Here is a 16,251-nt window from a genome sequence, read left to right as displayed (position 1 = left end):
GGATGCTATTCCGTAGGGATGCTATTTGCAAGTGAAGTGCAGGGTGTATTAATCACCCTGTCTTCCAGTGGTTAGGGCAGAAAAATACTGTATTGGGATGAGATGGGTAAAGATTAAATAATACATGAGAGGTTCAGGTCTTTGAATAATCAAAGGAAGGGTGGGGAGCCTGTGGCCCTCCTGAAGTTGTTGCCTTCCAACCTCCATCAGCTCCAGCCAGCACTCAGAGTCACAGGTTGGCCTGATTTAAGGGTCCTAAACAAGAACCAAAAAGCAGAGTATTTAGGAAAACGCAGAGATTGGTTTTCCTGCATGAAAGAAACCAAAGGCTTCCTGAACTGTTTTTGAAGGTTGGTTCCGTAAACTCAGCCCCAATGCCCCCTGCCCTATAAAAAGCATGATTCAGAATAGCGGTTTGCACATTCCACTAAGGAAGGTAACAAGACAATGAAAATTCAGAACAGCAATGATTAATCGCACATTTATTCAAAATGCAATTGAAACTATTCAGTTTAATTAATTTAACAAAACTGATGAACTTGATCTGGTGATACCAGTTTTTCGAAGTCTGACAGTCACTGAAACCTCCAGCGCCTCCCTGCCTGTTAGCACTCCCTGGGGTGTGGGTATGTGCTATTGCCCACTTGGGGAACCACTGAACTAAAGTGTCCAATCAGCTCAAGGACTACTGTTAGCACAACAAGGCATCTCCCTCTCTATGTCTCATGTTCCCTGCCCTGCATCTTTATTTTATTTATTTCTTTATTACATTTATAAACTTCCTTTACCTTCCAAGGAGCTCAAGGTGGCATACATGGTTCTTCTCCTCCTCATTTCATCCTCACAACAACCCTGTGAGGTAGGTTAGGCCAAGAGATGCTGACTGGCCCAAAGTCACCCAGTGAGCTTCATGGCTGAGTGGGGATTTGAACCCTGCTCTCTCAGGTCACAGTCCCACACCCTAACCATTACGCCACACTGGCTCCAGAGGACTGGCGGAACCCCAGAATAGATTTAGGAGGTGGGGGGGGGGAGAGAAGAAGTGGGAAAGTTCCGCTGTGCAAGGAGAAATCTTTGCGCCAACAGAACTACTGACTTAGCACTACCCTGACTTAGCACAAACCCAATTTATGTTTTTATGCAAAAAAAGAACCTAAGAGCAAAGTGCTCACCACTTTTGAAAGACACCATGCAAAATAGCGTTTTTTTCCTCCTCAGGGCTGGACGCCACCTTCTTGGCAAGTAGACCTAGACTTCTACAAAGCTGCTCAACTACATACCAGGGGAGAGGATGTTTTTCATCTTCGTGGGTTTGAATGCCTCAAGCTCTGATGACCCTGTGCATCGGGAAGGCTCACTGCCTGATCTCACACAGAGTTAGGCATCTGGTTTAGGCAATTATTCATAGGTCTGACTTTCAGAGCAGAGCGGAAGACATGACTTTAGCTGTTAGTTGGTGGTCTCCAATTCTGGCGAACTTAGCAACACAACTGGTCACTTTCCTTCAAGATGGCGTTCCCATATAGTTGTGCCATGCCAATCCTTAAGAAAAGTGATTGCTCAGAGCCTTGGAGCTACAGACCTACCAGTCTTTTAGATGTAGTCTCTAAACTATATAAGATGTAGTCTCTAAACTATATAAGTTAACTAAATAAGTTACAAGAATGGGATAGGAAACAATCTGTGAAAAACAAGCAGGTTTCATGCAGGGCAGGAGTACTGTAGACCAGACTTATCAGCAAATTTGTGAACACACAAACAATCCAAACAAGTTCATTTTTATAGCCACTGTTCATGTTCATCAGCCTGTAATTTAACAGAGAGTGATTATAGCATAAACATTGATAAAATAATACTCTGGTTATTCAGTTACAACATCAAGAGAATTATTTGCCTTATCACGAGCATTTCTTATCAAGCAAGGAATGAAACAAGGCTATATTTTGGCGTAATTTCTAGTAACTATTAACTATTTAAATCCAGGTACAGTGGTACCTCTAGATGAGAACGGGATCCATTCCGGAGCCCCGTTCGCATTTAGAAGCAAACGTAACCCGTGTCCGCGCATCTGCGCGGGTCACATTTCGGTGCTTCTGCGCATGACGTCATTTTGAGCGTCTGCGCATGCGCAAGCGGCGAAACCCGCAAGTAACACACTCCGTTCCTTCCGGGTTGCCGCGGAGTGCAACTCGAACACGCTCATCCTGAAGCACATTCAACCCGAGGTATGACTGTACGGCTTTCCCCTTCCTACTTTCCCCCTTCAATTGGAAATCGTAATTTGTCTGAAATGCTTTGGGCTGATGACCTGGTCTTGCTCTCCTCGAACAGAACAGGCTTTAAAGGAACATTAACCAAATTTGGGCAATTCTGTAAAAGAAGATCAGCTGGCAGTAAACAATAGGAAAACTAAGGCCATTAGACATAGGAAGAAGGCACCTAAGTTCAGGTGGTCATTAGATGGGCATGCCCTTGAACATATCCACATGATGAGAAACTCTTATGGGTGCAATTAAATTACTGCATGCCAGGTCCATACGAAAGGCGGCTAAGTAATCAATACTGCTCTTGAGATCTTTGTGGCTAAAATCATAGCACAAATGTTACATGGGGCATAAGCTTGGGGAATAGGAGCCAAATCTGAGCTGGAAATTCTGCAGAATAAGTTTATGAAGCAGACACGGGGAGCCTTGAGCTTGGTCCTTCATTGATTGCAGCTAGAATCTGTTTAGCGTACATCAGATATTGTCATAGACTAAACATCCTGGAACGCTAAGCTTTGCTGGTTGGAGCATTTGAAACGCTATTTCACTGTTATAATTTTTGTGTTCTTCCATGTAAGAGATCTATTAAATAGTACTCCTATTGCAACCCCCCCCCCCAGGACCTTAGGATGATGGGTAGGCAATAAATAAAATAAAATAATTAATGAAAATAATAATTTAAAAGTTGTTGAGCTTTTTTCTTTTACGGAAAACCTCAGAATCCAAAATTCCCCCCCCCCCGATAAATGGCAGCCCTAAATAAAAGATAGACAAAGGATTTGTAATCTCCCCATGCGGAAATATCTTAGTCCCCATGTTCTCAGGAACTGGATTTTGGATCATGATGTTGATCAAGACAAAGCATCTGTGGTTGATGCTTCCCCCCCCCCCATCTGGTACACCTAAAATCAAGATCAATCATTCAAGGCGCCGTTATTTCTATTCACAGCTCCTCGGAGCTTTTACAAAACCTAGGTTTCGGCAGATGCCCTCAGCATATTTGGACAGGAGACACCTTGGAATCTCAGTTGCAGAATGGATATGGATATTCAGTTGTAATCAGATCTAAAATATTATGCATATCTCCATGCATATCTGCTTTTCTTTTATTGATTTGATAATTGCAACGAAGTGCAGACATAACAAAGAATCAAAAATTTAAGCCATTAAGTGCCGCAGCATGGAAGGACAAAAGTACAAAGCTATAGTACAGGTCCAAAGAAATAATAAAGTATTAACTTATACAAATATTCCTTTTACAAATAATAAAGATTTATAAAAATAAAAGTATTATGCACCTATGTATAATAATATTATTCTCATTATTGAGAATAAAGATTATATATAGTCTTTAGGAATAAAATTTGCGTAAGAAATAAAATTTGCTGTTCTGCCCTTTCCATTTGGAGCCCAAAGAGAGATATTTATCCCCTATTCTTCAGCTATATTCAGAATGTCTAGCTGATAAACACATTACACATTCGGTAGCTAAACTTGCACTGTCAAGAATTATTATGTATTATAAATCTTAACACAATGTTTTGTTACCCTTGCTGGATGGCACACATGGCTACTAATGGTTGTCCTGTGACTTTCTGCAACATGCATCTCCTTTAATTCATGCATTGCTTTAGAAACTATATAATTTTTGTACTGGAAATGCCTTTGGCTGTGTTCAATAAAGCTGACTGTCAGCACAGCAGCAGCAGTAGCAGCTGGTGGCTCCCTTGCTCAATGGGAGGAAAAGGCACTCTGCATGTGCTCAGGTAAACTCTTTTAATATTCCCACTGGCTAGAATATTGGACACAATTTGCTGACTGGGACAAATAAATAAATTCTGGTCCAAGCTGGGCAGCAATCATATTTCTCATTTCATAGAGTCACAGAATTGAAGAGTTGGAAGGCCCCCAAAGGATTATCCAGTCGAACCCCCTCTGCAATGCAAACTTTTCTGCAAAGACAAAATTTAGAATACATCAACCAACAATCAGAAAGGGGGGGGGGTCCTTTCCTGCTGCTCTTCAATCTCTATTCAGAGGTATTATACAACTAATTTCAAATCATGCATGCAAACCAAAGCTTAAAACAGAGAAGCAGCGCAGAATTCATCCAGCAAAACCCCATCAATTGTCTACCTGCAATCTGAAAAATGCACAGAACTTTTGTTGATATTTGGGACAACTCACATGTCGTATCGTGAAGTGTAGAAGGTAACAGAGTCACTCCTGGATGGGGGAACACGTTTCTTCAGTGAAACAAAGCAGCCGGTAAGCCTAGGCTTACATTTCCAATCTTTGGAGGCACCAGATTTGGAAAAAAAACGCTCCATCATCAATGCCTGAGCCAAAAGCACAGCAAGAATCCTATAGACTCAAGAACACCAGACTCTTCCCTCAGCAAGTGAGGCAAGTGTGGAACCAATGTGGAAGGAAAACGCCTATGCGTCCATACAACAAGAGAGAGACAGACAGACAGAGAGAGATATCTCAGTGCCTCTCCAAGAACACACACCAAGGGGGATGTACACGGTCAAGGCAACAACTGACATCAGGCATGCGCCTTCCCTGTCCTCCTTTTGGCGAAGGCTAGAAGCATTTTTGTTTAGGCAAGCCTATCTAGATATGTGGAATGCTGAAATGCAATTTAGTTATATTTCAGCTCAATCGTCAATTTTAACTGTATTTTGAATTATTATTTTTGTAAACAAACAAACAGATGCTTGCAACTTTGTCCCATGTCCATTGTTTTAATGCTTTGTTCTCCTGTAGAATGCTTAGAGATTCTATTTGCTGTCAAGAAGGCAAGAGCCAGTGTGGGGATGAGGACCTGGAAGAGACCAGGACTCAAATCTCACCCACCTAACCACTTGGCCATGAATCTTATTAAATGAGGGGCAGAGCCATGCACACCACACCTTGAGCTCTTTAAGAGGAAAAGGTAGGATGGAAATGCAATGAATAAATGACTGAACTGATTGTTTTATTTTAAACCCTACTCAGCATATCTGGACAATGTGCTTTGTGTGCTTCTTACATTGATCATAACAATAAAGATTTGAAGACAGAAAGGATAGTTTGTTTATTTATATATCACATTTAGATCCCTTCTTTTTTCCTCCAAGGAGCGAAAGGTGGCACACATGGTTTATCCCCCTCCTCATTTAACGCCCACTACAATCTTGTGAGGTAGGTTAGGCTATAAGAGACAGTGACGGGGGCTCCATGGCCAACTGGGGATTTGAACTCTGGCCTCCCAGGTCCTAGTCCAAAACTTTAACCACTATGCCACACTGGCTCTTAAAGGTTTCAAGGTTGGGCCAGATGGAGCTCTCTTCCAGGTCCTGGAATCCCACCAAACTGGCAAATGGATCTTATGGGAGAGCATCCTCCACCAACCCTGAGGCAGCAGGCCAAATTGCAGTAGCGGGACAAAGGGAGGCGATGTGGCAACAGAGGGGAGTTGCTAGAGGCTCTGGAGCAATAACTGTGAGCTGCAGCTGCCCCTGAGAATCTGCCTCACACTGTCTAATGAGAGGGTTGGGCTTGCTGAACACACCAGCAGGTTCTAATTCAGACTATATTCAACGAAACCCTTGCTCAGCCATGCAGTACACCACAAGAGCAGCCACAGAGAGCTGACAGCATCCTGCTGCAGAGTGTGGTTTCTGTTCATGGAGAGCAAAAGGGAAAGGCATGGAAGAGGGTAACCTGGAACATTTCCCAGAATCCTCTGCAATGGGCAAGCATTCTGTAGTGAATAAATTGATGTGGCACTTGTGCCCTGGGGGTAGTAAGTTTGAAAGCCACAGACGTTCACAGCAGGAGCCATAGCTAACTGAGGAGTACAGCGTCTACTCTGTGTGAAGAAGGTGCCAATTTAATTCTCAATGGGATCCCTAGGTATCTTATGCCCAACACCCAGGAGAACCGCTGCCACTCAGTGTAGACCATACTGAGATAGACAGAGCAACAGCTCTGACTATCACAGCTTTCTACAGTCTATTATTTTAGTTATCTGCTTAACTTACAAATATAACTGCTCTTTGTTATCAAATTCCAGGATGGTTTACAAAGAAAAAACCCACTGAAACAATAGTAAGCAAAAATCACAAATACTGTACAACATTCCCATAGTAACCTTCCTGCAACAATGCCAAACAGAAAACATGTCACTCAAGAGGCTGGTAAAAAGATGAGCAAGTGTTTGTTTATATATATCAGTCTCTAACAAACTCTAAAACATACTCCAGCAGGGAGCCGGAGTAACAAATCTCCTACACCAGCAAAATATCTTTCTCTGGTTGCCACAAGATCTACACTGGTAGTCAATAGGAGCAACCAAGAAGGAATGATGCACAGATCTCAGTGAATGGGAAGCTTGACTGAGCTGACCGCTGCTAGCCTGAGTGATGACCCAGTAACTGCTATGTAAAACCACCAGCGGGAGAATTACCACTCTAGTAACCTCTATCCTGGAAGGGTCAGGCCTCTCACATCCCTTTCTGCCTACAGCACTTTTCAGTGACAGGTGCAGCTATCACGAAGTCCTCTTGTTCCTCCAGCTGTTTTTAAGGAAAGCCAGTTTCACATTAGGACGGCTACTGGCCACCATGATGGCCATGTTTTGCCTCCAGTGTCAGAGACAGAAATGCTTCTGAATACTAGTTCCTGGAAACCACAGTAAGGAAAAGGGCTCTTGAGCATCTGGTTGGCCACTGTGAGAACAGAATGCTTGACTAGATGGGCCATTAGCCTGCATCCCGCAGGCTCCTTATTTTCTCTTGATTCCCATTAGCGAAGTACAAAACCGAGACATCACCTGAAAATACTACAAGTTCCCAAGGATGGTTTGTGCAGACAGGTAAGGAAAAAGCTGAGAAGAAATTCTCAAAAGCGCCAGCAAAATACAGTTAAGCCCACAACTTATGTGCATTTAACTTGTGTGCAATCAGCAGTTATGTGTGTTGCAAGAAAAATTAAAAGGGGGTTGACAAGGTGCAGGGTTCCAGGAAAAATGACTTTGGCAATCTGGCGTGCCACTGAACCCAATGTGTCTTGACTATAAGCGATTTTAGCTTTGGGCGTTGTCCTTGGAACATAAGCCCTGTGTATGTTGCGGGCTTACTGTAGCTCATTCTGGGCCCTTTGAGGACCTTGGGCTGATTTGCTCCCTTTCTTTGGTTTCGTGCATGAAAGGCAGGCTGCTTACCTGAAAGATCCATATTCAGGAGGATGCTGGTACCTCATCAGTGGCCCGTCAGCTCGGCCTTGCTGACCCAGGCGGTGGTCGCTGTAGAAATGCCCAGGGTCCATCTGCTTACAGCTCATCGGAGGGGTGGGCATGTTTTTGTAGGGGTACTCGGGAGGAGGCCCCCTGTGCTCCATCCCTTTCATATTTGGCTGGGGCGGGGCTGTCACAGAGTTCTTGTAGAAGTCGTTGGTCTGCTGGGGAGAGAGCGGGGAGAGCGGGGCGCTTGTGACGGGCGCGTGGGCCTTCACACCACTGGTGGCCAGAGACAGCTGCATCAGCCTCTCGCTCAGGGAGCGGACGTGCCCTTGCTTTAGGTCCTTGAGTCCTTCGTCCTGGTGGACCTTCCCAGGGCTCACACGCTGGACTGTCGGGCGCCCCTCAGTCCTCATCTTCTGGTTGGAGACCCCCGTCACATAAAATGCCGCCCCAACGCTGGCGTGCTGTTGGCCCCTGAAGTACTGGGACTGGACTTTCGCTTCCTCATAGGTTGGGAGGTCTTCGCTGTTCTGGAGCCTTGGGGAGAGCTGCTTCTCCATGACACTGTTGTCCATTTGTATTTCCTGGCCCTGGGGCTCCTGGCGGGCAACATGGGCTCCGGCCTGGTGGTCCTGAGGGCTCAGCCCTTCGCTTGGAGCCCCTGGGCTCCCGTTGCTGGCGAAAGTGGGTGTGTTGCCCGTAGCTTGGTGGTGCAAAGCGAGGAGGTTGCGGCTGTCGTTTGGGTTCCCATATCGCAGCTGCTCCTGCAGCAGGCGCTGTAAAACTGTCGTGGCTGTTTGCTCGTCTGAATTCCTCATCTCAACTGCGAGGCCTCGGGGGTGGAATGCGAAAGGGGGCGCGCAGGCTGCCCGTGACCTGGAAAGGAGGGATAAAAAAGAGGGGATTGTTGGCCTACATGTTGAGTGAGAAAGGTGGAAGTTCAGAGGGAGAAGGCAGAAAACCCCATACCTTTCCTTATTCAGCGAGTGGGGCTTAACAAAAAGATTGCCATTAGCACCTTGGGACCAGTTTGTCTATGAGACTGCCCTACCCTGACTGCTTCAATCTGTGGCATTAGCACTATTACGGGCGCTGCCTGCTCCACATTTGCAAGAAATCAATCTTTTAGTGTTGCTGGACCTATAGTCTGGAACTCCCTCCTTATTGACATCAGGCAAGGCACCTTCAATGCACTCTTTCCAGTGCCTGTTAAAAACATTTTTGTTTAGACCTACCTGTGCAGATATGTAGAATGCTGACACACGTTTTAATCTGTTTTTCATTTATTGCTGCTTTAATCTTTTATATGTTTATAAGAGGTTTTTTTTTTACTGTTTTTAGTGATAATTTTATTGCTTTGTTCCCTTTGTAAACCACGTTGAAGGGTTGTTGTGGGTTTTTTTTTTAAATAATCAAGCCATGTCTAAATTTTGTGAAATAATAAATAAATTCAGACAAAGGGATTTATCTGAGAAGGTGGTCTGAAATAAGAGCGACAAGGAGCATCAAGAGACTAGCCATAGGTTTGATTGCTAAAATACAGACAGCGTCTATACTGTCAAGTTCACACCATCATGTTGAACCATGGTTGAAACCTCATTTTCAGACATGGCTAAAAAATTCCCACTTTGCTCTCTCTCCCCTCCCTCCCCCCGCCCACTGCCACAACTCCTGCTATGTTGCCAGGAAAAGGGACAGAGTTCATGGCTGTGCGGTTTCTTTTAGAAAAAGCAAACTTCCAAGCAGTAAGCTCCTTATTTGCTCCTTGTTTGGAGAAAAACAAACCAAAAGCCCAAGTTTGGACATCGCAACAAGCTAGTCCACTGGTTCCCTAACAGTTTTGGCCCATCAGCCCCTTGGTTCCAAAAGCTGGTGCCCATTCCCCACCAACCTTACCTTATAAAGAATGTTACAGTGGTGCCTCGCAAGACGAAATTAATTCGTTCCGCAAGTTTTTTCTTCTTGCGAGTTTTTCGTCTTGAGAAGCACGGTTTCCCATAGGAATGCATTGAAAATCAATCAATGCGTTCCTATGGAAACCGCCTTCAGACCAGGTCCGGGGACAGTCTGTCCCCCGACCTTTTCTGAAGGCTGGGGGGGGGGGGACAAGGGCTTTTCTTCCCACCGCCAGCCTTCAGAAGGCTGTTCTGAAGGCTGGCGGTGGGAAGAAAAGCCCTTCTCCCCACCTCCCACCCCGCAAGCTCCGGGGACAGGAGGGCTTTCCTCCCGACTGCCAGCATTTTAAAAGCCCCCAGGACAGCGGAGACTTCTCCGCTGTCCCGGGCGATCTGAAAATGCTGGCGGGCGGCACCGAAACTTTTGCTGCCGCCCGCCAGCATTTTCAGATCGCCCGGGACAGCGGAGAAGTCTCCGCTGTCCCGGGAAGGCAGGCGGGGGGAGCAAAGACTTTTGCCCCCCGCCGGCCTTCAGAAGAGGCCCAGGACCTCTTCTGAAGGCCGGCGGAGATTTCCCTATGGGCTTTCTTCTTGCGAAGCAAGCCCATAGGGAAATTCGTTTTGCGAAGCACCTCCAAAACGGAAAACTCTTTCGTCTTGCGAGTTTTTCGTTTTGCGAGGCACCACTGTATTTAGAATAGCGGTTTTCATGATCCACTAAGGAATATAGTAAGATAATAAAATTTGGAACAGTATCAGTTACTTGCACATTTATTCAAAATCCAACAAAAACTGTTCCGTTTAATTGATCCAACCAGACCAGGGGTAGTCAACCTAAGGCCTGGGGGCCAGATGCGGCCCAATCGCCTTCTCAATCCGGCCCATGGATGGTCTGGGAATCAGCGTGTAGAGTAGAATGTGTCCTTTTATTTAAAATGCTTCTCTGGGTTATTTGTGGGGCATAGGAATTCATTCATTTATTTATTTTTTCAAAATATAGTCCGGCCCACCACAAGGTCTGAGGGACGGTGGACCGGCCCACGACTGAAAAAGGTTGCTGACCCCTGAACCAAACTGATGAACTTGATCCAGTGACAGCAGCTTTTCAAAGTCTGAGCGTCATTTACACCCTCAGCGCCTCCTGCTGTCCCCTTGCCTCTTAGAACCCCCTTAAATAACCCCACCTCTACCAGGTAGTGCTACTGCCCCTTTGGGAACCACTGAACTAGACTCTGAATTGTTTCCTGGCAGCAGCAGGAGTAGAGAAGGAGCACAGAAATGATTGTTAAATGTAAACAAAGTGGAGAGCTTAACACTTTGTTTTGCACTGGGTAACCCATGAGGAACCAGAGTGAAAACAGATTCTAAGCCAGGGGTGTCAAACTCAAATTCATCGGGGGCCGCATCAGCAGTTTGGTCACCCTCAAAGGGCCGGTTGTATCTGTAGGTCCTACAGTAAAGTGGAGGTTTCCTGTGTAGAACGGCGGCGCCACTAGAGGGCAGACGTTCTCTGGCTTGTAGACTGCCACGCATGCGCTGAAGAGGCGGCTTTCTTGTGTCAAAAAAAAAAAGCGAGAATAAAAGGTGAAGGCTGGCAGTGGCTACACGGGCCACATGACGAGGTCTGGCGGGCCGGATTCGGCCCGCGGGCCTTGTGTTTGACACCCGTGTTCTAAGCTCTCCGCCTTGCTTGCTTGGCAAGACTTAATTTGTACACAGGCCCTGGGAGAACAGGGAATTCTCTCTTTCTAACCCTTATTCACTAGTTGTGGGGCAGTTCCAAAGGCTTGCCTATATGCAATTTCTGGGATCGTATGCTAGAAACAATTAGAAATGTCATCAATCAATCAATACCAAAAAAAAGTTATATGGTTGTATAAAACAATAGAAATAAACCAATCTAATTTAACAGCTTAAAACTAAGCAGGAGAGGGAATAATGCCTAACACAGTAAAAATATTTTTTTAAAGTAATATACCAATCATCCACACTCTCCAGAGGATGCAATTATTTCTAAGAGTTTGTATCCAAGATTAAATCTTCAAAGATCCAGAGGTCATGGCCACTAAAAAGTCCCCCGTTTCTAGCTGTTTTCTGCAACTCAGGAGCACCCCCTTGCAACCAAGTTGAGATTTCCTGCTACGAGATTTGGGACTCTCCTCTGGTTGGGTAGAAGAGCGGAAGACAGCCTTTCAGCCCACTCTCCAGAAAGCTTTTAGATGTGCTGAAGAGGAAAACTTTCAATTGTTGTACGATTTGCATAAGCAAGCAAACAAACTGCTTGCACGCAGTAAAATGGACTACTTCTCTCTTGGGCCAGGAGCAGGAGGTGAGATCTGGCTGATTTTCACCCCTTAAATCACTAACTTTGCAGGTAGCAACTGATGGTATCTTCTGGGGAATTTCAGATAGTCTCTCAGTGTGAGACCCATTGAGGTTTGCAAGTTTTACTTGTGGACCTCTTGCTGTGCTGGCTGGTTATTTAAGGGGTTTCTAATTGGTTCTGGTTTTGCTTCTCAAAACGGCTCTAGCAGCAACGCAGTGCCTCTCTTCTCTTGCTTTGGCTTTCATTTCTTCTAATAATAATATTTTTGCTGGCTTCCCTGCAGAATAACGGTTTCCCCCCTTTATTTGGGTTCTGCTGCATCTCTCTTTTTCCCCCTAGGAATGCAGGGCTGGGGAGAGCAGACTGAAAATTATGACAAAAAAAGGAAGATTTCCTTTGGGTTTCCTTTCCTGATCCAATAGTCACCTTTGACTGGACTTAACTGTCCAGGAGTCATTTACCTTTACCCTTTCTGTGTACCTACCCATTCTGAAGTTTTATTTTGTGTATCTGATGGTGTGTTTGGTATGGAGCAGGGAGTGAAAGTAGGGTAAATATTCTTATATCTTGAAATAGATAAGAAAACCATTCTGGTTTAATTCATCGTTCCGGTCCTATCCATCTGTGATAGTGAGTTAAATTTACTGGATGCGTGTTGTCTGCTTTTTGAACCTAGGTTTGCAGCATGAGACACAGCATCTTTCTAGTCCTTTCTGGAGATCACAGAATCATAGAGTTGGAAGGGACCCTGACGATCATCCATAGCTGTCAACGTATCCCCTTTTTAAAGGGAAATTCCCTTATTCCGAATAGGATTTCCCTTTAAAAAAGGGGAAAGTTGACAGCTATGGGATCATCTAGTCCAGCAAAGTTTGCTGATGACACTAAGTTGTACAGGGTTGTTGTTGTTGTTGTTGAACTAAAAGAGGCTATGAGGCGACCAAAAAGATCTCTCCAAACGGGGTGAATGAGAATTAAAATCACAAAACTGGTTCAATGTTAACAAGTGTAAAGTGATGCCTGCTGATTCTAACATTACATATGTTACTGAGCTCTGAGCTGGTGGTGACTGACCAAGAATGACATCTTATGGTCATAGTGGATGGATCAATTAAGATGTTGATCCAGTTGTGGCAGCGGTTAAAAAAAAAGGGGGGGAAATTAAAGTTTAGGGATCATTTTGAAAAGGATTGAAAACGGAACTGGCAATATCATAACCGCTTTATACAAGTCTATGGAGCAACTGCCCTAGAAATACTCTTTATAATTCTGGTCACCACATCTCTTAAAGGATATCATAATGCTGGAAAAATTTAGAAAAGGGCATAAAACCTCAATCCTGTTGTCGTTACTCTTGAATATCACATTTCCAGAAGGCATGGATTGAAATATTCATCTTCTCTCCCCTCCCCTCCCAAGGCATACAAAGGAGAAATTTATAAGATGGTAGCTGAATGGGAAGGGACGTGGGTGGCGCTGTGCGTAAAACCTCAGTGCCTAGGACTTGCCGATCATATGGTCGGCGGTTCGAATCCCCACGGCGGGGTGAGCTCCTGTCTTTCGGTCCCAGTTCCTGCCCACCTAGCAGTTCGAAAGCACCCTTAAGTGCAAGTAGATAATTAGGTACCGCTTTATAGCGGGAAGGTAAACGGCGTTTCCGTGTGCTGCGCTGGCTCGCCAGATGCAGCTTGTCACGCTGGCCACGTGACCTGGAAGTATCTCTGGACAGCGCTGGCCCCCGGCCTCTTGAGTGAGATGGGCGCACAACCCTAGAGTCGGACACGACTGGCCCGTACGGGCAGGGGTACCTTTACCTTTTTTAGCTGAATGGGAATGAGATGCAAAAAATACGGCCAGTGATAATTACAGCTTAATTGTATGTTCAATAAGCGGTGAGATCAAACATGGGAGAAATGGGGGGTTTTGGGTTGTGGAGAACGATACAGCTCCTTGCCAAGGGTGCAAACAACCCTCGACATGCCTCTGTCACTGAGTTCAACTGCGACTTAGCTGTCCAAAACCATGTGTAGGTTTATCACATTATCCAGCTTCTCCAGCAAAGTATCCTTGGATCTTTCATATATACAGGGATAATTGAGAGACCTCATGGATTGGCCTCCATAGAAATTTTATCAAACAGGACTGTGCCACCATCATCACAAGAAAGCCAAAACACTGCTGGGATATTTTAGGAAAGATTTCAAAACAATATTGTGAAAAATGAATAGGCTGAATGTGTGACTCTGCTCCTGAAAATATTTTAAGAACCAACTCCTGGATCTGTTGCTAGGGGGAGTATTAGAAAACAAATTGCAGTCCATTTAGCAAATAAATTAGTATTACACACTACTGTAATGATAATAGTGCTACCTTCTTATAATCGGTTTATATCATTGTCATATCAAGTAGTGTTTCTTACTAATCTAGAACAATATGTTACACCCACACCAGCATTTATAAATATTAATTATTCAAATGACTTGTGGTCGGCACCTAAGGCTGAATCCCATTTATGTTTGTCCAATTAACAATTGCTATGAAAAATGTGATATTAAAAATGTGTCACTGCAATAAAGCTTTGTGATACATAAAAAAAGAATGCCAAGACACTGCATTTTAAAAGCTCACTCTGAAACCCGGTAAGGGAGGGCAGTGAAGAGCTCCTGGCTCACCCCTGCTCCTTCTACCTGCGGTCAAACCTATCTTACCGCAGTTGGCAAACTAAGATACAAGCATTTTCCAACAGAGATTTATACAGCCACATGAAAGCTGGCCACAGTTATCTTCTTGCTTGGAAAAGATTGTGGAGGCCTTTGATGTACCTTAGAAAACAAACTTAAATTGGCGACTCCAGCCTTGGCTCTTGCAGCATGAAGTGGGAGTTCTGGTATGAGAGATGACGATAGTCCCTCTTTTCTTCCTTAGTCAATAGTGGCAGCGTATTTTTGGGTCCCTTGAAATTTGGGTTAGCTTGGCAATTCCTTGACACTTTAGAAAATTCTGAAAAACAAGAAATGGTGGAAACTGATTAAATAAGGCAGTATTGGAAAACAGCTACTAACTGAACTCTGGAGGCATGGTGAGATAGGCTATGCAACACAGCCCTTATAGAGAAATGAATGAAGCATCTTAGCGTGCTCAGGAACACAAAGGCCAACGGTGATTTTGAAACTGTATGGCCCCTGGCCCATGTATATTCAGTGTGCTGGAAAGTGCAGTGCTGCCCCCCACCCACAGCTGCCCACAGCTTCCTCTGGGCAAATCTGTCTTGAGAGTAGAACTGTAGAGTTGGAAGGGACCCTGAGGATCATCTAGTCCAACCCCCTGCAATGCAGGTATATGTAGCTGTCCCATAGGGGATCAAATATGAAACCTTGGCATTATCATCACTCTAGACAACGGAGACATTTAACTGATGTGATCCACTCTAAACTATTTAAAAATTTAATGTTTGGCTGCATTTCTTACATGGTATACGCATGGAATGTTTATTGGGGGTTAGGGATAACATGTTTATGTTTGTTACGTGTCCTTTTAGAAACTGAAAAATAAAGTTAAGAATTGTTGGGATTTTTTTAAAGGAAACATTCCTACTTTCATCTGCGGCATTTGATAATACTGCATCCAGTTTTGACATGCTTGATTAAAATGTTGTATTAAAAAGATATTACTTTAAGCAAAAGGAAGTGCAGTAAACAGCACCTATTTCTAGGTAAAGAAGCACATTTTCTTCTTAAGTTCCGACCCTAAGCGAAATAAAACTGAGCAGATCAGAATCAGTTAAAATTACAATCTAAGTAAGTTGAATGCTGCCAATGTCAGTGCTGACACAAATACAAACGCTTTAGGTTGCGGTTCTTCATGTTACGGACCGCCGAAACCTGGAAGTACCGGAATGGGTTACTTCCAGGTTTCGGTGGTTGCGCATGCGCAAAAGAGCTAAACCGCGCTTTGCGCATGTGCAGAAATGCCAAATCGCAACCCGCGCGTGCGCAGACACGGGTTGCGAACACTGTGGGTTGTGAACGTGCATCCCGCACGGATCACGTTTGCAACCTGAGTGTCCACTTTAAGGCACAAGAGCCTTTCCGCCCCCCCCCCCCCGTGGCCCATAGCACCCCAGACGATAAAAGATAGAGAGGCACGTTATCTGTAGGGCAAGGGGGCTGGTCTCCCAATGATAACTACATTAGCCTCTCTCCATTGCACTGAAATTATTAGCAGTCCAGCAGAAAGAACAGAGTCTCACCAGTGACTCGGGTCCTGCTAGAGAGGATCCCACAAGGCATCTTGTTGGCCATGTGAGAAGAGGATGCAGGACTAGATGGGCCACCGGGTATTCAGCAGGGGCTCTTCTTACATAATTACGGAAGCCACCAGAGAGTGCTCTTATCCTCAGATCCTGATTGTGGACTTCTCATTGGGGCATTTGGTTGGCCACTGTGAGAAAAGGTCGCTGGGCTAGATGGGCTATTGGTCTGATCCCACAGGCTCTCCCTCTGTTCTTATCTATTTGTCACTTACAACCAAAAATGAAAG

General features: G+C 44.8%; 1 protein-coding gene across 3 annotated transcripts in view; it reads right to left on the bottom strand.

Moving 5' to 3' along the window:
* The window catches only part of AMOT (angiomotin), a 68,343-nt gene that overhangs the window by 26,995 nt on the left and 25,097 nt on the right, over nt 1-16,251 (bottom strand). For all 3 annotated transcript variants that reach the window (XM_053374441.1, XM_053374440.1, XM_053374439.1), the window contains 2 exons: nt 14,535-14,712; nt 7,474-8,367 (listed from right to left, as the gene is read on the bottom strand). In XM_053374441.1, coding sequence (XP_053230416.1) covers nt 7,474-8,309 — 836 coding nt within the window. In that variant the 5' untranslated portion in view covers nt 8,310-8,367; nt 14,535-14,712. The remainder of the gene's footprint in view (nt 1-7,473; nt 8,368-14,534; nt 14,713-16,251) is intronic.

The sequence above is a fragment of the Podarcis raffonei genome, chromosome Z (assembly GCF_027172205.1).
Source record: "Podarcis raffonei isolate rPodRaf1 chromosome Z, rPodRaf1.pri, whole genome shotgun sequence".
NCBI classification, from domain to species: Eukaryota; Metazoa; Chordata; class Lepidosauria; order Squamata; family Lacertidae; genus Podarcis; species Podarcis raffonei.
This window is presented reverse-complemented; position numbering and strand designations above follow the sequence as displayed.